The sequence below is a fragment of the Onychomys torridus genome, chromosome 16 (genome assembly GCF_903995425.1).
Source record: "Onychomys torridus chromosome 16, mOncTor1.1, whole genome shotgun sequence".
Taxonomy (NCBI): Eukaryota; Metazoa; Chordata; class Mammalia; order Rodentia; family Cricetidae; genus Onychomys; species Onychomys torridus.
The window spans coordinates 3,478,971-3,502,467 of NC_050458.1; the positions used below are offsets into that span (position 1 = coordinate 3,478,971).

General features: G+C 39.9%; 1 protein-coding gene across 1 annotated transcript in view; it reads right to left on the minus strand.

Moving 5' to 3' along the window:
• Rgs22 (regulator of G protein signaling 22) overlaps window positions 1–23,497 on the minus strand; it is a 149,053-nt gene that overhangs the window by 49,254 nt on the left and 76,302 nt on the right. The window contains exons 12-14 of the mRNA XM_036208311.1: window positions 15,797–15,908; window positions 13,764–13,889; window positions 12,896–12,997 (exon numbers count right to left, since the gene is read on the minus strand). Coding sequence (XP_036064204.1) covers window positions 12,896–12,997; window positions 13,764–13,889; window positions 15,797–15,908 — 340 coding nt within the window. The remainder of the gene's footprint in view (window positions 1–12,895; window positions 12,998–13,763; window positions 13,890–15,796; window positions 15,909–23,497) is intronic.

Here is a 23,497-nt window from a genome sequence, read left to right on the forward strand (position 1 = left end):
CTCCTCTTGACTGGAATGTCCTTCCTCAGATGCATTGGCACAGTCAGTACAAAAGCAGCCAGTGTGGCTTTCTACCTCCAGACAACCACTCACAGTTATTTTGAATTATTATATATGGTCTATGTTTCAAAGGGAAATTTAAAAATTATCTGAGTGAGATAAGAGGGGAGGAAATGTCACTGTTGTTCCCGTCAACTTATTAGAGGATAAATGTGACATCTGGAAGGCCGGGCTGCAGACCATTGTTGAAGGTGGGTCGTGGATATGAGAGATCATTAAACCATTTCACTCAAAAAAAAAAAAAAAAAAGCTGTTTAAAAACACATGGCTGGCAATGACATTCATAGAAAAATAATAATTAACTGTGATTACATTTATACCATGTTGCTGGAAATGCAAGCACGCCAACAGATTGTTTCATTTATTAATGCAAGCCAGTTCCAGTTCTAAACATCCAAAGTGGACACAAAGGTTATCTTCATGGACTTCCAAGTCTCACAGGGAAAATGTCAATGGTGAAGTTTAACATGTAATGTTCACAAGGATATCTTAAAACATTAACATGGAAGATTAAGCAAGGTAGTAGATGCTCATCTTTATAGAGGAAATAAATAATAATAAAAGCTTACATTAGAATAAGGTCTGGAGTCCTAACAGTTCCATTTCCACAATTATCAACTGCTGGGGAATGCCCTTGGCAAAGTCTCAGTTTTCTAATCTACAGACTTGGGGGTGGGGACAAAAAGTTCAGGTCCTAGCCTTCCTTGGATAAGATGATAAGAGAAAACCTTTGGCGGGGGGGAGCTCATTTTTTTCTGATCTGTAATATGTGCAGAATATTCAGGCTGCATTTGGGCAGCTGGTACGGATACCAGCAGGATGCCTGGAAATGACTGGCCACTGTGAGACAGAGGCCTGGTCGCTGAATGTGTTCACCCTGAATCCACTTCACTAGCAAAAATGTCAGACAAGAACTGTGCAGACTCTGCTCAGTGATTCACAGTGCCCAGGAATCCAATTCTACTGCTACTGAGGATACCATCTCTCTGTAACAAAAACAAATGACCTAACAAAGCTTGAGAGTAATTGCCCAGCACTCAAGAAACTATCAAGACACTGAAATTTCCAATAAAGCTCTAAGGAGGCCCAGGGCTTCCCACACTCACTCACATCCAACCTCACCCCTCACCCTGGTCCATTCATCTTTGAGACATTGCAACTTGGTAATTACTGCTGTGTAAAGCAAGGAGTTCTGTTGGCGCACCTGGAAATACACGGCGGCCTGGAGGAGCACTTAGCTCATAGTACTTTAATGACAATGTCAGGACCACCCTGAAGTGTCTAAGCCCCGTAAACACAGAGAGGAGTTAAATAATTTCGGTAATGGATGGCAGTGAGCAGAGTAGACTCATCTTCCACACAGCCCCTCTTAGGTCACCCTTTTTTTTTTCCAAATGAGTTTGTGCTAACAACACCCAAGGTTTGGGTTAAACTAAAGTTAGCTCATGTCACTGGAAAATGTTGCCAGGCCCATGCAAACTTAGAGGAAAAGGTCTGCCTGGTCCTTTTCTCCAACCTTTCAACGTCTCCCTGAAAACTGGAAAAGGCCCAGAGGTCTGGGGTCTAGCTGCAGTGAGTGCTTTGCTAGCCCACAGTTCCCTGCTCAGCTCTGAGCCTAGTCAGATGCAGGCATCTGTGGGCACACCAGTGAACGTTTCTAGGCTAAGGATGATGCGCCATTGCCAATCCTACTGCTCTTTGGTTTGTCTTGTCTGTTGCTGCGGTTGCAGACTGTGAACGCAGGGATGGGGCCAAATGTGTGGACTCTTGGAGACTCCCCAGGTAGGTTGCCCTGTGCAATCCAGTGTGGCCACTGGAGCCACACTGCCCCGTCACCCCGTAGGAAATGAGGTAGGCAGTAAACTATTTCCGCGTGGGTGTCTGAACAAATGTGCACTGTTAGAGCCGAGACATCCTAAAATCAGTGCGTGTATCTGGGTCTTGTGTTCTCGGTCAACTCAGCTCCTGTGTTCCCTTCTCTCATGGATGTTGAAAACACAAAATGGGTGGCAATACAGCCGGGGAGATGTTTGTCAGTGAAATGCTTGTCACAGGACCTTGAAGACCTGAGTTTAATCCCAGTGCCCACTGTGCCAGCACACACCCATAATTCCAGTGTAGTCAGATCCTGGGAGCTACCCAGGGGTCAGGTCTGTGAGAGGCCCTGTCTTAAAAGATAGGTAGAGAGAGATGGAGGAAGACAGCCAACATCAACCTTGTCCTCCTCCCTCAGTGTCTGGACCCCAGGGTCACGTGAACTAACTTATTTCCTGGGCCTCTTCAGGGGGTCATTGGAGGAATGTGAGGGGCAGAAGCAGTCAGTCTCTTACCACAGTCTTGGGCCAGAGAGTGCTGTCGAGTCAGTGGGGGGGGGGGTCAGGGGTGGGACTTCCAGTTGTCAAGATGGAACCTAGTTATGGTTGGAAAGGTTGGAAAGAGCTCAGATTTAGTCTGAAGCTGTTAATATGAGCAAAATGGAAAAGAATCATTTTTGTGTGTAAGGGGTTGTCATCAAAAGAAAGATTTATTTTGTGTTAAATAAGACTAAAAGGAGAGATGCTTTTGGCTCAAAAATTAGAGAAAATGAAATAGTCCCTCATTTCTAATGCATTTCAAAAGTTTTATTTTTAAAATTATTAAAATATTTTAAAATCACCATTGCCTACCAGTAAAGGAAGAGAGTATTTCCTCTCCCCTCGCTCCACTGTCCCTTTTCTTCCCAACACAACTGGTTTAGTTACTTCAGTGGTTCTTCCTCCTGAGGGAGCAAGTGTCTCCAACAACACTTCTCATTCCTGTGCTCGGGGGGACCCAGAGCATGAAACACTCTTTTTAAATTTTTTTAAAGATTATAATAATATAAAAACATCATTTCCCCCTCCCCCTTCATCTCTCCAAACCCTCGCATAAGGCTATATTCTGTCTTTCAAATTCATTTAGTTGTTAAGTATATCTATGTACATGTACTGCATATATATTCTTAAGTACACAGCTACATCCTGCTCAGTCGTATGTACGTTTCAGGGCTGACTGTTTGGTATTGGGTAACCAGTCTACGAGTCCTGGGGAGGACTGTTTTTCCTGTTCTCGACATCCCTCACTTTTCCTGTAGTTCTCTGTGTGGGGCTTTCTCCATCCACTCTGGCACACATGTTGTTATTGTCCTTGCTCAGCTCATGCTTAGGTGGCCATGTTGGTGAGACTTTATGGGTGTAGCTTCTGACATTACTAGGAGACACAGTCTCACAGGAAATCCCTCTGAGAGACTCTCAACAGAATGTGGTTCTAGTCGGTCCAGTTTCATCCCACTGTATTTGAACTCAGAACAAGTTGTAGCAAAGGCTAAGGTGGCAGCGGTGGCTAAGATGGTAGTGGTGGTTAAGATTGTAGTGGTGGCTAAGGTTGTGGCTAAGGTGGTGGCAGTGGCTAAGGTCGTGGCTAAGGTAATGGCTAAGGTGGTGGCAGTGGCTAAGGTCGTGGCGGTGGCTAAGGTCATGGCTAAGGTCATGGCGGTGGCTAAGGTCATGGCTAAGGTCGTGGCGGTGGCTAAGCAAAGAGCCCTTGACTTAGTAGCTGCTTCTTCTATTTTCTTCAATTACTGTGAGCTCTTCTTTCCTTCCCTACTATCCAGACAATGGGCAGAACCTTAATTAAATATTGGCCCTGAGAACAGCAAGATTTCCTTCTTCTCCAGGTTGCTCTGCACTAACCACAAAATGTTCTCACCTGCATCACTTGGCACAGTCCCAGAAAGTTCACATGCAGCATGAGAACTTACATGCAGAGAAGAAAGCAAAGTACAAACGCTCTGAGCTTGTGACTGAACACGGGACAGCTCTCCAGGGAAGCGCATGGCTCTCCTGCCTTCAGTGTGTGCAGCTATGCTTCCTCAAGCTTCTCCTTCATGCTCTCTCTAGCACCTGTGCTCAATTCGTTATTAAAAACCTTTTTGCCTAGAATGCTGATCGTGCCATTAATCCAGGTGGATCTCTATGAGTTTGAGGCCAGCCTGATATACAAATCGATTCCAGACCAGCCGGGGCTACATAGTGAGACACTGTCTCAAAAACAACACAAAAAAGCCTTTCTGGAGATATTCCAACTTTGCTTCAGAAACAAACACTGAGCTCGGCTTTGTTCCTGCTGTGTGACTTTGCCGAGTAAGTGCTTGCCAGGCCCGAGTTCCATCTCAGAACCCACAGTGGGAGGAGAGAACTGACTCCTGGAAGTTGTTCTTTGACCCCTTACAAGCACGCTGTGCTGTGTGTACGCCTTTGCACACCTCTCTCTCTCTCTCTTTCTCTCTCTCACATACACACACACACACAGAATAATAAATCATAAAAATAAAAATGAAACAAGTAAAAACATCTCATATGCTTACTATGGTTATATATAAATGTAAAGTAGAAAAATATGTATTTGAATTAAATAATAAAATATATCTTAATTTATGCAAATAATATCATTTGCACTCTACATTTCACTTTGTGCACACCATTCAAAACTGTGTGCAGAAGTCTCAATGGAACTTACACTGCATGACATCTGCAGCTTAGTCCCCATGTCCTGTTTCTCAGGCTGTACTGTCCTGTGTCCACTCAGGCTAATTGCCAGGTTTTCAATGAACCCCTCACTTCGCCCTGAAGACTTCGCCCTTGCTATTTCAGTCATGTGTTTAGGTGGGTGTTTATGCTTCACCCAGCATTTCTTGAAATTGTATAGAGGCTTCTTTCTAAGTGATCTCAGCTGCCGGCATCAGAAGGAATGTCTCAGAAGGACAGCTCACACATTTTCCTTATGAATAGCCACAGTAATCACCACACACACAAGATCCTTTCTACCTACTGAACCTGGGAAACAAAACCCAAGCACCTGTCTTCACCTTACTTTCTGTAAGAGAAAAACAATTGCCTTTCCTGAGAATTTGTCACTGTTTCCCCTTGTGGTGAGCCTGGGTTTCCAGTTCACACTTTGTCAGCTTTCACATCGCTCCAAGATAAGAAATTAGCATTTAAAATGTGCCCAGCAGAAGAGTGACATAAAAACCCCACTAAAGAGCTCATAATTCAAAATTACTAAACACACAAAGAAAGAATCCACTGTGTCAGCAGAACTAAAAATTAGTTCTTCCAAGAACTACAAATCATAGAATTATTGAACACCGTGGCAGCCAGCCTCTAGGGTGGCCCCTATAAACACCCTGACAGCCATGCTTTCTCTCCTTTCCTCTCTCTCCACTTCTCTCTCCCTCCCCCCTCTGGTTTTTGAGATTGGGTCCCATTATGTAGTTACAGTTGTCCTGTGTAGACCATTCCGGCCTTGAACTCACAAAGATCCTCCTACCTCTACCTCAAAGAGCTGGGACTAAAGGCGTATGCCATCACACCTGGCTGTTATGCCCTCTCTTGATTTCTCCCCCAGGTATGGACAGAATGTGTGGCTTGTTTCTAACCAACAGTACACAGACATAGAGTGACTTTTTGTGCAAATACACGTATACAATTATATTATGTGAGAAGGTAACGCCCACATTGCCAAGGAGTCTTCTCTTGGCTGAATGGCCAAACAAGCTGTTGTATTGTACATAACCACATGCAGAGAGCCCATGGTGCAACTCCAAGTATGGCCTCTGGCTCACAGCCAACGAAAATTCTCAGTGTGGTAGCTTGCTAGGAACTGAGTGTTACTAACCACCACAGGAACATTAAAGCAGGCCCTTGCCCAGGCTGGTCCATGGTGAAAACCACCCAGTCTTGATCACAGAGAAGCCAGCCCTGCTGCACCCAGATCCTGGCCCACAAAAACTGGTAGAACAGATGTGTGTTGTTTGAGCCACAAAGTTTGTGCTAAAATTGTCATACAAGAATAACAAATACAGCAAAAGACTAGTAACACCTGCTCTAAATGATAAAACTTAAAAATATATGGGACAGAAGAAAAGACCAGTAAGAACTATAAAACACAAACATGATGTGTAAGAATAAAAATTATAGCTGTGCATGGTGGCACAAACCTTTAATCCCAGGCAGAGGTTGGCAGATCTCTAAGAGTTCCAGCCTAGCCTGCTCTCGTAGTAAGTTCTAGGCCAACAAAGACTGTATAGTGAGACTCTGTCTCAAAAAACAAACAAACCAAGAACAAAAACAACCCCCCAAACAAACAAACAAAAAGCCTTATTAATAAAAGACATAATTTGACTCACTGGGTGGGTTGCCTAGCAAAATGAAGACAGCGTACATTGCAAAGCACCAGCTGGGGAATCCAGGACACGACAGAACACTGAATCACCTATCAGCTGACGGCTGCCCAGAACCGATGCAAAAGCATGATGCCTGAGATTTGAGAAGCGGCTGAAGCCTAAGCAAGAGCATGGCAGCAGGCACATTGTGGTAAAACCCAGAGCTCTGGAGTCAGAGGGCAGGCTGTGAAGTGTAAGAAAAGGCATCCAAGAGCATCAGCAGACTCCTGAGCAGCAGCGACTGAATGCTGACGTCTGTACAGTGCTGAGAGCAGTTGGAAGAAGGAGGGGGTCAATGGACATGGAAGGAACAAGGCGGGGTCATGGGGGTGGATACTGTCAAAATACATGATTTACACTATGGAAATGTTACAATCACATCTCACATAATTAATATATGCTAACTTCAAACAACAAAATCAAGTCCTTAAGTCTATATTGAAGCAAGTCATCTGAATAAAATGGACATTTTCAGGAAATGAAACCTGTGATTTTTTTTAACTGCCTTCTTTTCCTTTGTACAAACTTAATTTTTACTTATTTATTATAGTGCTGGAGATTGAACCCAGGGTCTCACACCTGCTAGGCAAGCACTTGCTAGTGAGCCAAATGCCCAGCTCTGTTTCCTTTTTCCTGAATCTTGTGTGTATTGATGTGTATGTGTCAGAACACTGTCTAAGAATGAATATGGGAAGAGATTTCTGAGTGTTTGTGAAACTCTAAGAAACCAAGACAAGAGTTTTGTAGTCTCTGTTTCTTAAAAGACATGGAATTGGTCTTGGATTGCAGGCGCGCGCGCGCGCGTGTGTGTGTGTGTGTGTGTGTGTCCCTGCTATAGCAGATAGGGGTGATTTTAATTCAGATTATTCATTACAACTGGCTATAGTTTTTAGTTTATATGTTTCTATGGGAAACATGTTTTTGCAGTGTGAGGCTCGTCTGCCATGAGCGGCTTGTCTTGGCCTGCCCCTGTGACCGTCCACTCAGAGTGTGAACTGTGTGATGCTCTGGATAAAGTGTCTGTCGCACGAGACTTAGTCCTCCTCGCTGTCTGTCCCCTCATCCAGGTCCCACCGCCTCCAGGTCAGCTCCAAGATAGGAGGGAGGGGACCCTCACCAGACGAGCGAGAATAACGGAAGGCTTTGCCTTATGCCGAGCTCGTGAATCATTTTAAAGAAAGGAGGAACACAAGTATTTAAATCACGACTATCGGGTTGCTGGCAAGTTGTTTATGATTATAATGCCAGGTTTCCAGAGGGAGAAACTTTAGGTGAAGAAGTTTGGGGCAGAGGCGAAAGAATATTGAAAATGCATATAAACAAGGGGAAGATCCCTGCTCAATTGGGTCATTTGGGCGTTAATTAGGACTGCTTAAGGCTGGCTCAGCAGTTAAGAGCAGTGGGTGCTCTTCCAGAAGTCCTGAGTTCAATTCCCAGCACCTACATGGTGGCTCACAACCATCTTAATGAGATCTGGTGCCCTCTTCTGGCCTGCAGGCAACATGAAGGCAGAACACTGTACACATAATAAATAAGTCTTTAAAAAAATCAAAGGAGGACTGCTTAAGGAGGATATCAACCATGAGGAAGAGAAGGCAAATTCCTTGAATAAATATAAACTGGATGATCAAACCTTAAATTGGTAAAAGAGACAAACAAGTCTGACTACCCCCACTCCCAGCCCCCCACTCCCATCACCCTCCCACCCCCTCGGCCAGGCAAAATTGAAAGTAAACCAGTGTCGGTGACAATGTTGTCGGTGACAGTTTCCTCGGCCCCTTACTGGAGCCTCCTTTAGCTACATATCCCCCATTCCCTGAGAAAGACCCTGAAGCATGGGCGAGGAATTCGATAATCAATGTAATCTTAAATTCCCCCCATTTCCTGATGAGGACTCAGAAGAGCTTATGAAAATGCTAACTTCACAACCTAGGCAAGCTAGGGCAGGAAAAAGGAATCGTTTCCTAATTCCTCACCATCTTATGAGCTGTGCTTGGTGTTTCCAGTGCACTAACCAATCTATTTAAAACTCTCGAAGGAAAGAAGACTGCATTGGACAGTCCTGGAATATTATCTCAAGACACAAGAACAGACCTATAGCTATTTGAATCTAGCTTAAAAGAGGAATTTGTGTATTGTGTGGGTCCTTCACTTCCTTTAAACTTACTTATTTCCCCCATTATTGTCTCCGACAGATATAGTAAAAGAGGGTAAACCTTCGGAACGGACTTATTTACACCATAAGGGTCATAAAATACTAACTGCTTACCTTACTCTTCTTGCTCAATTAGCAAATCAGGGGAGGACCCAATGTTAACAATTATATGGATTTGATCCTTGCTGTATTATAATAACCTTAACTAGCAATCAATTTTAGAAGTGTTACAGAACTCTGAATTTTCAAATTACTATAGAAGACTAGGAAATCATTATCCAGCTGGCAAGCTATGGGATTTCCTCATACAACAAATAATTTTCCACTCCATCCATCCAACCATCTCCTGTTCTATCGGCAGATACTTATCTTATTGATGGCTTGTCTAATGACATTCAGGGTCTAGATATTCACCAATCTATTAATACTTCTTTTTCCTCCACCCAACAAACTGGCTGTTTTGATTCATCTATTATGGTTAATTCATAAACCCTTAAATATCATTTAGGATTCTGCTTATGTTGTAGGATTATTTCCTGCAATAGACTCATGCTCGTGAACACTCCAACCTCACTGGTTTTATTGCAGAAGGGAATAAGCAGCGGATGTATTAACCTGCCCTACCTTTACTGCCCAGAAGAAAACTGGGAAGAGGCCTGCATCTGTCATTGCAGAGGGATACACTGGAACATTAGGATAGGATTCCTCTTTGATTCCTCCAGCCCTGGGGCCATGAAGGACAACGGCGGAGGGTGAGGAGACAGTGGAGGTCACCAGAAAGATAGCAGACCTCCAGCTAAATGGCAAAGGAGATATTCACCATGACTGCACAAGTCAAGCTTGTCCACCTGGGCCAAGTTAAGGCCCTTGCACCAAGGGAGATGTTATTCTATGAAACACACAGAGCCCACATCAGCTGGGAATCCTTTTCTGCTGAAGCTTGCTGTTTTGACCTGTGCTATTGTGGTGCCTCTGAGCACATGTATTGGGAGGTTCCTCATCCTCCTTCAATTCAACTTATAGATTGGGTGGATCCAGCTCCTGTTGTCATTACTAAGGACTCTGTGTTTGTGCCTGGACCTTGAGACTGTAATAGACTTATTATTTCATCTGATTTGAATCGCTTCCTATTTGCATAGGACTTCATAACATTTGTATTACTATTAAAGGCAAATATGGGCTTATGTTCTACAAGATACTACTAATCATGTGGGTCTTTTTATAAGCTGTTGTCTAAATCCTTCTGATCAATATAATACTATAACCAATAGTGCTGGACACAGTTTGGAAATGCTTCCACTGTTCTAATATTATTCAATTATATTTATAATAGCTTACTTATAGGATACTCATGCATCAAATGGCAATTAGATTTATCTACAACATCTCAAATCAAAACCACTCTGGATATCTTGCTATTAAAAAGTAAAAAAGAGAGAGAGATTGGAACACGGTTCATGAATGAAGCTATGTTGAGATTTCTGAGTGCTTGTGAGAAAATTCCAAGAAACCAAGACAAGAGTCTTGTGACTGCTGGACAGTGGTGGCGCACGCCTTTAATCCCAGCACTTGGGAAGCAGAGACAGGCGAATCTCTGTGAGTTTGAAGCCAGCCTGGTCTACAAAGCAAGTTCCAGGAAAGGTGCAAAGCTACACAGAGAAACCCTGACTCGAATAAAACAAAAAAACAAACAACAAAACAAAACAAAACAAAACAAAAAGTCTTGTGATCTCATTTTCTTCAGAACACAGAATTGTTTTTGGAATGTGCCTTCATGCCCCTCGGGTGTAGCAGATAGGAGTAAGTTGACTTCAGATTATTCATCACAACTGGCTATCATTATTTGTTTACTTCCTCTAAGGAAAAACATGTTCTATTGCATGTAGCTTGCCCACCACTTGTGGCTGGCCCTTGTGGTTGTCCACTTTATTCATGTGACTCCTCATAACCTCAGAGTATAAATGAATTGTCTGATGCTCTGAATAAAGTTGGCTATTGCATGAGACTTTAATCTGCTTCATTTATTGGCTCCACTCTCCCAGGCCCCACCACCTCTAGAATGGTAAACATGCTTATAAATATAAGCATATCTGATATGAATCTGTCATATATATTTGTTATATTTTAAAATATCAATGTTTGTGCTAGAGAGGGTGGTAGATTCTAAATGCAGCTTTTATTGCACCATAAATTTTCTTAGAAGGATTTAAGAACACAAGTTAGAGGAGGCAGCAGTGTTCTGTTGTGAGTCTTCACTAAAACAAGACAGCCAGATGTGGAGCCTCATCTCCAACCCTCTCAGTGCCGCGTGGCCCCCGAGAGGCAGGAACTGTGCCTGCACCAAGGCTGCTGTTGATTGTGTTCTCTTGAAGTTGTGTAGAGAAATGCTCAAGGCACGGCCAGGATGCTAGTTCAAACTTCTGGGCTCATGAGCCACACTAAATCCTTATTGTCGACTCTCCCTGTCTACTCCACCCATTGCTGTCCCTATACTACCACTGGGAGAATAAAACTATGTTCAGAAAATCATGTAGGTCCTTTGTCACCAACTGTTAGTCCCCTAGGGTGTAACTTGGCAGACACATGACAATGATACAAAATCAAGTTCATAGCACATACAACATGTAGTGGCAGATATTTTCTCTCAGTGGCATTATAATTTCAAAGATCTATATGATAAATGAATCTTTAAAGAAAGCCATACAATATTTCTATTGCCATTAAAGGAGTGATATTTCATACTGTAAAACAAATGGATAACACAATGATATCACAGACAATTCCGTATCTAGAAGAGTAAAAACTTTGCATAATAAAACCCAAGCCGAGTAAGACAGTTGTCTCTACTAAGAATAAAAAGTAAAACAACTATAGGTACAAGCTGAAAGTACATTTCTAAAAAAATCACATGAATTTGCTCCTCTTATTTCTCCCCATTTAATCCAAAAGGTGAGTGTTCTACACTGGCCTGCTCTTCCCATTCCTGCCTCGACTCCCAAAGAGCAAACTTGGGGGAAACCTTCTAGATCTTGGCAATTCCCAAATAGAGCAATCCATTTCTAAATAACCCAAACTGCCCAGTTTCTGGACCAGGCAGAGTTAGCTGAATTTCTAAGAACCAGGAAGCCTCCAAAGCCCCAACACAATCTCCTTCTTCATATGTATATGAAATCTGGTTGATTATCAACACACAAATAATCCCCCTTCATTGGGCAGCTGAAGACTTTTGGGAGGAGTCTTTTCTGAGTAGTGAAAACATAATAAAACTAACAGATGGTGCTGTAGCAGACAGGGGCAGTGGGTTAGGGGAGGAGGGCAAACTGAATTACAGGTAGAGGGTTAACAAGCAGAACTGTGTGGTCCCAGAAAACTGGTAACTTAGAGATTCATCTCAAGATTTCATGGAGACATCTGGGCTATGTTGGAGCTGCGGTCCTTATTCTCATGGCAAAAAGTGCAGAGCTGCCACTGAGCTACCAAGCATAGTTACTCATGCTGGAGTTGAGGGGGTGGGGATGGAAGCAGCCAGCCAGCCAGCAGTGCACTCTGGTGTCCTGAGCAAGATTGTAAAATAATAAATAATATGATGAAACTAACTCCCTGAGCAGCAGGGGGTAGGATCCTCTGGGATGGGTTATTTGGGGTTATAAGAATTACCAAGTGATCAACAGATAGAGAAGTGGTTCTCAGTTGTCTAATTCTGGAGACCTTGCTCCATAAAAGATCTGAAGAACCTAAGAATAAAACCTCAAAAAGTCAGCTCAAGTCATAATTCTGTTCTCATCCCCACCTCCTGCCACTGCCCGAGAGGCTGCTCTCTCTGTCCCCATTTGCAGGGGATCTTCTGTCCTTTCTCATCTAGTCTTTTGTTGTTTTTCCTTCCCTATTTTGCTTCAGGGTGGTCGCGAGACACTCTCTCCTCTGCCCTCTGAGTGTCAGTCTCATATGGCTGGGAGATGGAAGCCCAGATGCCTACATGGGGCCTGCACATGCACAACGATGGGCCAGCAGCCTGGCACATCCAACAGCTGACATCTGCAGGAAGCTCGGGGGACACTAGGCAGAACTACTCCTGGTCACTGCATTGATTCACTGCACATCCTCTTAGTGTTCTGTTCAATCCCCACAGGCAAACCCAAAAGGTACTCTAGGCGAGGGAAAGAGTCGAGGCATTCTTTATTGGAAGAACAAGTAGTTGGCAGGAAAAGAAAATAAAGCAAACCAAATAAAATAGATAAAACGGAAAACTCATAAATCAGATTAGAAAACGGCACTCTGCCTACATTTAAATGACGGCACTCTGCCTACATTTAAATGAAGTATTTCTGAGGCAATGCTCTGATGTCTGCAACCCAGCTCTCTCTAGCCTGGGGCTGGACACAATTTTAATTTTCCTTTATACTCACAGCTTTGCATGGAGCAGTGTATCTGCTACTTACTTGGGCTTGCTTGCATACTTTAAAAGGCTGAAGTGTTTCTTGATAGAACAGCTGATGGTAAGCCTGGAGGTCAAACCAAAAGTACACACTGTGCTTCCACAGCTGTGGATGGAGAAGTACAGAAATCAGTCCAGCCAGTTAGTGAGGCCTCAGAGCGTGGATTCTACACGTGTCTGTAAGTGCTACCACAAATCATGTGTGTATGGCAATATGTAATATAGTTATTGCTCTTGTCAGCTGAACACTATATTTTTGCGTGTAACCCTTCCATACAGTTGATCATTAAAATAGAAAATGTTTAAAAATAGTAATGAATACAGAAATTGCAAGCATTCTAGTTGACAGGTAAAGAGCATGCCTTTGAGGCATGAAAGCACAGTCTGAAGGTGTTCTGATATATCAACATATGGGTAAATGCATATCATAGCAGAACTAAATATTAACTACTAAACTAATTAATCACTGCTCATATGGGTCATTGTAATTTTAAAAACATTACAGGAAATCATTTTACCTCTATTCATTGTAGTTTATGGTTGTCAGAATTGTTAAATATCAAGTATTAATAGAAATAAACTGGATATGGCATATTAAATTGAGATTAAATCATATAATTATAGTTAATGATATATGTCAATATTTATCTGTATTTCACTTTTCTTTGTAATTTCAGTAGGGTGCTAAACCAAAGAGAATTGTAATTCAGTTGGATGGTTGAATATTTACTAAATATCAAGTGTGGATTTAAATTTATCAGATGGGAATTTGAACATCAGATCTATTTATATGAACACCAAGTTATTTAAATGCCACTTGTTTTTAAATCAATTAAAATAATAAATCCAGATTTTAAATAATTATTTTCTACCTTGTTCCCTGAATTCTCACAGAACTTAGTGAAGAAGAATCCAGCTCTATTTTCAACATACAAAGACTGTAACAAGTTTTCCATGTCAAATCCTCCCAAGGCTCCAGCATCTGATACAGTTTTAACCTAGATAACAAAACAGAAGTTCATAATTCCCCAAAACAATGCAACTCTTCAAAGTACTGTACAAGTGGGTTTCATAAATTCTGCTGGGTTGTCATTTTATTTTTGTAGCATATATGTAATTAATGCAATGTGCTTGCATCTGACTGTCATGTAAGATTCATTTATGAAACTCAATTATAGCAGGAGAATCCATTCTGTTATAAACCAGTGTGGTTCAAAACCCGATGTTAGAGTAGCTCCCTGACCTCAATGACTTTTATGTTTCAGGCGCTGTGGCTCCATTGGAGAGGCTTCCAAGTCTCTGTTGGTGGCCTGTTCCCTACATATTTATTGTTATTTTAGCCTTGAGGTGCTGCTCTTCTGGCTACAAGTGGGTTATAAAAAGAACCATCTCCAAGGCCCCTCCGTGGTGCTTGTTAACTGGAGGGGGCGGCAGTCTTTGGACAGTCTCACTCCCACAGGTCATGGCCTTCAGAATGAAATGGCCATGGAAGTTCTCATAAAACTCTGCTGTTGATGGCTTCTCTGCCAACAGTGCTAGTAACCCTGATCCCACTCTTGAAACATAGGAGCTGGCTACTTCTCAAGTATCTGGATGGCTCCAGAATATGGCCAGGGATGGACTGTTCATGGAAACTCACTTTATTTTATGGAACTCAGACTTCTTCATGCTCCCCCCAAACAAGCATGATGGGGACACGTTTAGCGAGGTTTTTTATTCCCTGCACCACATTCTCTCTGCCTGGCAAACAAATTCTGAGGTGAGAACCTAATGTTTGATGTTTTTAATGTCTAACTAACAGCATTTGAAACTAAAATATCCTTATATTAGTGGGAAAAGAATCCTAGTTAGTAGAAAAGGAGAACTATTTACTTAAAATAAAAGAATTATGCAAAAATATAACTAAGTGTTCAGATAGTATGCAATGCTAAAGATTCTACTAATAGTACATACAACTCTCAGAGGACATGAGATCTTCATTTAATATACCTCTTTAGATGCTTGTTGTCTAAGTAGCTGCTCTCTGGAAACCCTTTGTGGTAGTTTGAATGTAATTGTCCCCATAAGCTCATAGGAAGTGGCACCATGAGGAGGCTGGCTTTGTTGGACTAGGCATGGCCTTGTTGGAAGAATTGTGTCACTGTGAAGGCAGACTTTGAGGTCTCATATATGCTCAAGCCATGCTCAGTGCTCAGAGTACTTTGTGTCTCCTGTGGAATCAAGATGTAGCTCTTTCTTCTCCAGCACCATGTCTGCCTACATGCCACCCTGTCTCATCATGATGATAATGAACTAAACCTCTGAACTGTAAGCCATCCCATTAAATGCTTTCCTTTATAAGAGTTGCAGTGGTCATGGTGTCTCTTCACAGCAATAGAAACCCTAAGACACTTTGCCTTCATAAAATAATTTGAAATTTCCAGGACATGACATCCACTGTTAATCAAGAGTTAAAAACTAAACAAGAATACTAAAGGGTCTTATTTTGTGTCCGAGGTAGCATCAACCCAGGCCATAACAACTGCTTGTGAAAAGACTGATCACCAGCATTTGAAAGGCAGAAGCAGGCAGGTCTCTATGAGTTTGAGGCCAGCCAGAGCTATGTAGAGAAATCCTGTCTCGAAACCCCACCCCACTCCACCCCCAAAAAAAGGAAGGGAGGGAGGAAGAGACAGACAGACAGAAAGAAAGACAGGAAGAGAAAGAGAAATAGAGACCAGGACTAATGCAGGGCTGAGCAGAACAACACTATAAAAAAATCACAGGTGAAATTCCTTTGCAACTAAAAAACAAAAGGTGTTGTTTAGTAGAGAAAAAATTATAAGTTTTTTTTTTAAATCTCTAAAATTAAGGACATTGGTTGATTAAATGAGGAAAGTAGTTATTCAGTCCTTAAAATACTTACATCATGCTCTTCTGTATAAGTATATTTTCTCTCCAGCTGGGGCTTCAGACATTCAGAGATGTCAGTAAAAGACGTCAAGCGAACTACTGTGCTTCCCTCTGCCAACTGTGACCTAAATCAGAGACATGAGAACAACCTGATCAATTAACAATCTGAGTGTTGCTGATCTATGTGGTATCAAAGAACTTCTTCAAAATGCTAAAGACTGGATGTGAAACATGGAGTTATAGCAAAAATTCTAATTGGTCTTAATAATAAAAACCTGGAGCCAGATATTAGGGTAAATGATGAAAGATCAGAGAGACAAAGGAACAAGGCACAGCCACCTTTTTCTTACCTCACCAACTCCTCAGGCTGAAAGGGATGAGCTCCTATCTCAGCCTGCCTTATATTTCTCTCTCCACCCAGCCATATCACTTCATGTTTCCTCTTCCTAGTGCTGGGATTGAAGGCAAGTGCCTCCCAGGTATGGGGATCAAAGGCATAAGATCCCAAGTTTTGGGATTAAAGGTGTGTGCCACCACTGCCTGGCCTCTATGGTTCACTAGTGGCTAGATCCCCACTCTGATCTCCAGGCAAGCTTTATTTGTTAGAGCACAAACATTTCCCCTTTTTGGTCTAAAATTAAAAAGAAGATGGTTTTAACTAATATAAGAAAAACTATATACAATAAGTACAATAACTATATACAATATATACAGGCAATAAATACATCATCAATGTCTAGTCCATTAATAATTGACAAATTAAGAGAAAATATTCCATGTCTATTCTATCTTAGTGAGTCCAAAAGGTTTTTTCTAACTTGCATTACCAAAAATATATTTTAATGTCTCTCAACTCTATATACTTTACACCTTTTTAGTGAATTTCTTTTTTGAATCTGGTAACAAGGAAAATTATAACTATAAAGTCTTCAACTCCATCAGAGACCTGAGAAGGAAATAACATTACATGAGTAAGTAGAAAGTGCAAGCAGTGGCTTCCAAAAAATGTGAGAAAAGACAGAAGCAGCTGGCTGCCTGGACAATCACCCAAAGTTCCTCTGCAACATTGGGGGCATCCATCTTCAGCCTACAGGCCTAGAATATCTGACAGACTCTTCTGTGAAGCAGGATTTTCTGAAGGGCTGTCCCTACCTTGTCTTGGCAAAGTTCAGCAGTCACTTTCTTTTGTGTCCTGCTTGTCCCATTTGACCAACATATTGTCAGCAGTCAAGGCAAAGGCATTTTCTTGCCCAGTGGCTAACTTTTGCCAGAAAGAAAGTAAACTCCATATGGAGTTTCTTTGATGCCCATCATATTCTCTGAAGTAGACTGGTGCTGCCAGGAGCAGACATGTCTCATTGTCATTTAAAAAAAAAAACACCTTACATTATTAAAACATCTTAAATGCCATATTCTGTAGATCTCTGAAGTGTTTGAAGATGACCTGTCTATATAAAATATATCTTTTTGACCTTGAAAACATACCATGACTACAAGTTTAGTTGTAATAGGCGAATAACTACTAACTTGCATTTTTTTATTATCCTAAGTAATTTGTAAAAATAACTTTCAAGGACTAGTAATTTGCATTACATTGTTAAATGAGATGTATAGGTACAGTACCTTGAACAAGATTAAAAATGTATGTACAGTATGTTCTAACAAAAGTAACCTCAATTTTGTATCAATATACAAAGATCCATATCAATGTAAAATATTTTAAGTAAGTAGTTGCTTTTTAAAACTAGATTCAATAATCTACCCTTTTATCCTATCATTTTTATATTCTCCTTTCTTTTTTTTTTCAGAATAAGAACCTTGAATCTAATCTCCTTTGTTCAGTATTTTTTTAAAACTATTACCAATAACAACTTGTAACCAACCACCTAAACAATGACAAATATCTATAACCCGTCAAATAATCAAAAACCACCCACCCCACCTCTTGGGAATGTGGGTATCATGTTCTTAAAATAACTCCCTGCTGTCTGGGAGCAATGGCATCTTTAGGGGATCCTGAAAAGAAAATTTTGGGTTAATTGTCAAGTCCTGGGAGAGGCAGCTGTATCATTCATTGTCCAGTCTCTGTGTGTTGGGAAAGTGCAGGCTCGTCTCAAGTCCTGGCTAGAGTGTCTGTGGAGCTGGATCATGTCTTCAAATTGTCCTGAGAAGTTTGTAGTTAAAAGCCAAATTTTAGGTGGTGTTTTTAAGCATAGTGGTGTTATCACAGTCCTGGTGGAATTGTCATTGTGGAGCCCCATCATCCTTTTGGAGACCTCAAAGGTAACTATTAGGCATGGCCATGGTTCACTGCCAAAAACTTGGATGTTTTAAATGTCATGTGCAGCAGATCTCCAAGAGGTTAAAGGACAATAATTTGTTATGTACATCCAGAGTACAAAAACTTAATTCCTAGCTACCTAATAGAGACTCAAACCCAAAATCACATACAGGAAACTAGATGAAGCCTTTTTCTAGAATTAGTGTTCTTTATGACTGTTAGTATAATGAAAAAAAGTTTAAAACACACACACATATTAATGTGTGTATTAATCTATAAGTTTTGGAATATGTATACTTTAAGAAAAGATTTAAAAAGCTAAAATAAAACCAAAGGATTATGAAATTAGTGGCAATAGAATAGTCCCTAATTTTGATTTTGCTTCTGTCCCATATCAGGTAGCTCTTCTGACATGAGACAGAGATTTTAGATTTTACTTTAACAAGCATGCTTGGGTTTAGAGAAGGAGAGAGCCATGCTCCAAATCCAAAGCCAGTTTTAATTTTCAATTTGGGACTACAAAAAGACCATTTGCTTTCTGCATCTGTAGAGAACAAGAAAAACAAACATTTAGGAAGATTTATACAATTTTATTGTGTTTGAGATGTGGTATATCAATAGGCCGATTTACTTTTTTTCTGGATGATTTGTCCTTTTTCTTCACATGTCTTATTTGTTCAGTGTTTTTTAGATTCCTTAGCCTCCATTCTCCTGAGAAGACAAAAACAAAATACTTCCCCAACCCTAATTTTGTGAAGGTTCCCTTCTGGCAAGTTATATCTGAACAAATGAAAGGCATTTGTTAAGTCTTAAAGTTAGTTTATCTTAAACAGCCACACTGTTTGATTAACCATCATCTCTTCTAATTAAGAGGTCTCTCTTGTTAAAATTGAATCTTTATCAATTTTGATGACATCCATAGCTTTTCTTCTCCTGTGGAAACAAAAGCAAAAACTCTTCCTCAACATAACACTCATCTTGGTTTCCATTCTGAGGTCAACACATCTTTAAAGTATACAGGAAGATTTAGTTCTGTAGTTTTTTTTACAATTATCCAGTGTCTCTCCTCAGCTGTTGTTCCTTTCTCATTAGCATTGAGAAAACTCAAAGTAAATAAAACATTATGAAATCTATTTCCTTTCTATTTATTTAGTATATCCTTTAGCATTCGATTTGATCTTTCTATAACTGCTTGCTCTGTAGGTTTGTGTGGTATACCTCTAATCTGATTTATATTATAATAAGCAAAAACTGTTTCATTTTACTAGAGACATATGCTGGAGTATTGTTGGCCTTATTTGTACAGGTATTCCCATGATGGCCATAACGTCTAGCAAATGTGTGATTACAGAGTCAGCCTTTTCAGAACTCAAAGTGGTTGCCCATTGAAATCCTGAATACGTATCAATGATGTGATGTATCTATTTTAATTTTCCAAATTCTACAAAATAAAACACATCCATCTGCCATATTTTATTCCTTTGAGTACTCTTTGGATTACTTCCTACAGGTAGTGGAGTTTGGTTGTATAAAGAACAAGTAGGACATTTCCTTGTAATTTCATTAGCTTGTTGCCAAATGATGGAAAAATCCTTTTTCAAACCCTTGCTATTGACGTGGTATTTTTTTATGAAACTCTGAGGCCTCCAGGATATTTCCTACAAATAGTTGATCAATTTCATCATTACCTTGTGCTAGAGGGCCTGGCAGACCAGTATGGGATTGGATATAAGGAATGATTCTTATTCCTGATTATTTCTTGTAATTAAATAAATAACCAAGTTAATTCTCATTCATCAAGAATAAATTCAGCAGTTTCAATATGTAAAACAACTCTTTCTATATACTGAGAGTCAGTAACTATGTTAAGAAGTTCTGTAAAATCCACTAATACCATCAGAACAGCATATAATTCTGACTTTTTGGACAGAATCATGAGGGCTTTGAGCCACTTTACTTAAATTTCCTGATTTATAACTTGCTTTTCTTGATTTGTTTGCATCAGCATAAAATGTAAGGGCTCCAGAAATTGGTGTTCCCCATACAATATCAGGAAGAATCTGGTTAATTCTCTTTATATATTTAATTCTCTTGCTTTGGAGATATTTGTTAATCTCCAAAAAAATTATTGCATTCTCTTTGCCAAGGTTCCCTTTCTTCCCATAATTTGTCAATTGCATCATTAGTAAAAGGTACTACAAGCCAGGCAGTGGTGCCGCACGCCTTTAATCCCAGCATTCGGGAGGCAGAGCCAGGCTCTGTGAGTTCAAGGCCAGCCTGGGCTACCAAGTGAGTTTCAGGAAAAAGGCACAAAGCTACACAGAGAAACCCTGTCTCGAAAAACAAAAAACAAAAAACAAAAAACAAAACAAAAAAAAAGGTACTACAATTTCTGCTGGGTCTATTCATGCTAATTGATGAAGTCTCAATTTTCCTTTTTAGAATTAATGTAAAATTTTAATTTTTTACTCTTTGTGTGGTTAAAAGATCCATTCTAAGATAATATCTTCTCTCTGCATTAATATTCTTGTAGGAGAATGCATAGAGGGTAAAATAACCAGAATACAATCAAGCTCTGATTCCAAACAATCCACATGTGCATCCTGTAATTTCTTTTCCACCAAAGCCAATTCTCTCTCAGCTTCAGTTGATAATTCTCTTGGACTATTTAAGTCCTCATCACCATTTAAGATTTTTGAACAAATTACTCAGTTCATAATTTTTTACCTCAATAGTAGGCCATAGATTGGTAATGTCTCCTAGCAATCTTTGAAAGTCATTGAGAGTCCACAATCAACCTCTCCTAATTTGCACCTTTTGGGGTCTAATTTTTGTAGACCTATTTTGTATCCTAAATAATTAATAGAATCTACTCTTTGTATTTTTTCAGGAGTAATTTGTAATCCCTAACAAGGTAAAATTTTGTTTACTACTTCAAACATTCTTTCTAAAGTATCTGCATTTGAATCATCTAGTAAGAGGTTGTCCATGTAATTGTAACCTAAAGATTGAGGAAATTGTTTATGTATCATTTCCAATGGCTTTCATACAAAATATTGACACAGGGTAGGGTTATTTAACATTCCCTGTGGGAGAACCTTCCATTGATAATTCTTAACAGGCTGAGAATTTATTATAAGTAGGCACTGTGAAGGCAAATTTTTTTCTGTCTTTTTCTTGTAAAGGTATAGTGAAGAATCAGTATTTTAAATCGATAATTATAAGAGGCCATCCTTTAGGTAACAGAGAAGGCAATGAAATTCTAGACTGTAGAGAGCCCATTGGCTGAATCACTTTATTAACAGCTCTTAGATCTGTTACCATTCTCCATTTTCCAGATTTCTTTTTAATTACAAATACAGAAGAATTTCAAGGGCTGGTTGATTCTTCAATATGCTGAAAATTTAGCTGCTCTTGCCAGCTGTCCTAAGGCCTATAGCTTCTCTGACATCAAAGGCCATTCCCAACCCATAGAGGTTTGTCTGTCAACCATTTTAAAGGTAGGGCCGTTGATGCCTTTGAAAGATCAGCAGCTGTTGTGCCGTTTTTGTACAACTTGAATAGTAAGTAACTGTTCTTTATAATACCTTCTAATATTTTCCCCAGAAACATATATTAATTTATGGTTTATTTCTGAAATTTTAGGAGTATTCCATTACTGTAATAAATCACATCCCCATAAATTCATTGTTATGTTAGCCACATATGGCTTTACTTTTTCTCTCTGTCCTTTTGACCCTATACATTCAACCCATCTCACACTTTGTTTTACCTGTGATAACATTCCAATCCCTAAAACCTGAAGAGGCCAATTTGGATGCCAAGATTCTGGTGCAATTATTGGTACGTCCACACCTGTGTCTACAAGAACTTCAATGATAATATCATTTATTCATAGTTTTAATTTTGGTATTTGTTCATTTATGGAAGTTTGCCAAAATATTAGCTTGATGGCTTCTCCTGATTTTTTGGCTCCCTCTTTTATAGCTGTTCTATTATCTAGAACAGTATGGTTTCTTACATTAGGTGCTTTAATTGCTTTGAGAAGGAGTTTCCTCCACAATGACAGGAAATCACTAAACCAAATTTGACATGGGGGCCTATGAGAGGCCCCCCCAAGGTGTTTCATAATGGCAAAGCATTACTTTTTCTGTCCCTTGTTGATCTACATTCATTAGTCCAATGCCAGCCTTTGCCACACCTTCTGCATAATCCAGAAGTGAGGAGCATTCTGCTGTGATTATTCTTAAAAAAAGCAAAAAAAAAAAAAAAAAAAAAAAACAAGAACATTGTTTCCAAGAACACCCTGTTTACAATCCATTTTTAGGTGACCTTGTTTACCACAATTGAAATACCTGACATTTCAATTTTTCTTCAACCCTCTGGAAATCACCTCTCTTATCTAAGCATCATCATGGTCATGAAATTCAATATTGACTATATCTTGGATCCAGTCCTCTAAGGGTGCTGATCTTGCCTTTAAAGGTCTAATTATCCTTTTGCATTGTGCATTATCATTTTCAAAGGCCAAAGATTCAATTATTATTTGCCTAGCTTCTGAATTTGGTATCATTTTATTTACTGAAGTCAATCTTTGTAAGAAATCAGTAAAGGTTTCTTCTGGGTCCTGTATAACTTTAGTAAATGACTCATTTTTCTTTCTTACTTCTTCAATTCTGTCCCAAACATTCAAGACCGCTGTGTGGCATAAAGCCAGGGTATGGTTATCCATTGTAATTGAGGACCAGGCTCCAAGATTGCTGTAACCAAGTCTCTCTAGTCTCGAGGGATAATTCTATTACAAGTTGACCACAAGTTTAACATTTGCTTCACAGAAGGTGAATGCACATCATATAAGACTATTACTTCCTTGAATCTCAAGTCTAACATTTGCACAGGAGTACATTCAGCCTTGGGCATATATATCATTTGGCAGTTCCTGTAAGGTTTTACTGAATAAATTAAGGTTGGCTGTTTGAAAACCTTAGGCTGTTTCTCTCTAACCTTGTAATGCAATGCTGAAATTGGTTCTCCTTTAAATTCCTCTGTCTGGGTCTGAATAATCTCTATGATCTGTTTTTAATAAGTTTTTCTAAAACTTGTATCTTAGCACTTATATTAACCACTTTTTTAGTGATAAAACAAAAATGATAAAAATGACAATGTTTATAATTGACATTTCATAAATCCAATCTAAATTAATTATTCTCTCATTTAATAGTTCCATTTCAAAACATCCAGCAAATTATTATACAGAGACGTAACTCCCTCCATTATAACAGTGTTCCCCATTTTTTAAAACTTATTCTCCCCTTTAAGAAATCCCAAATCAGCTGACAATGACAATGAAGATGTGAAGCCAACGGCTTCTGTGTAGAACAATAGAAGCCCAGGTGGGTTTTCAGGGCAGCTACCTAGTTCATCAGCAGCACA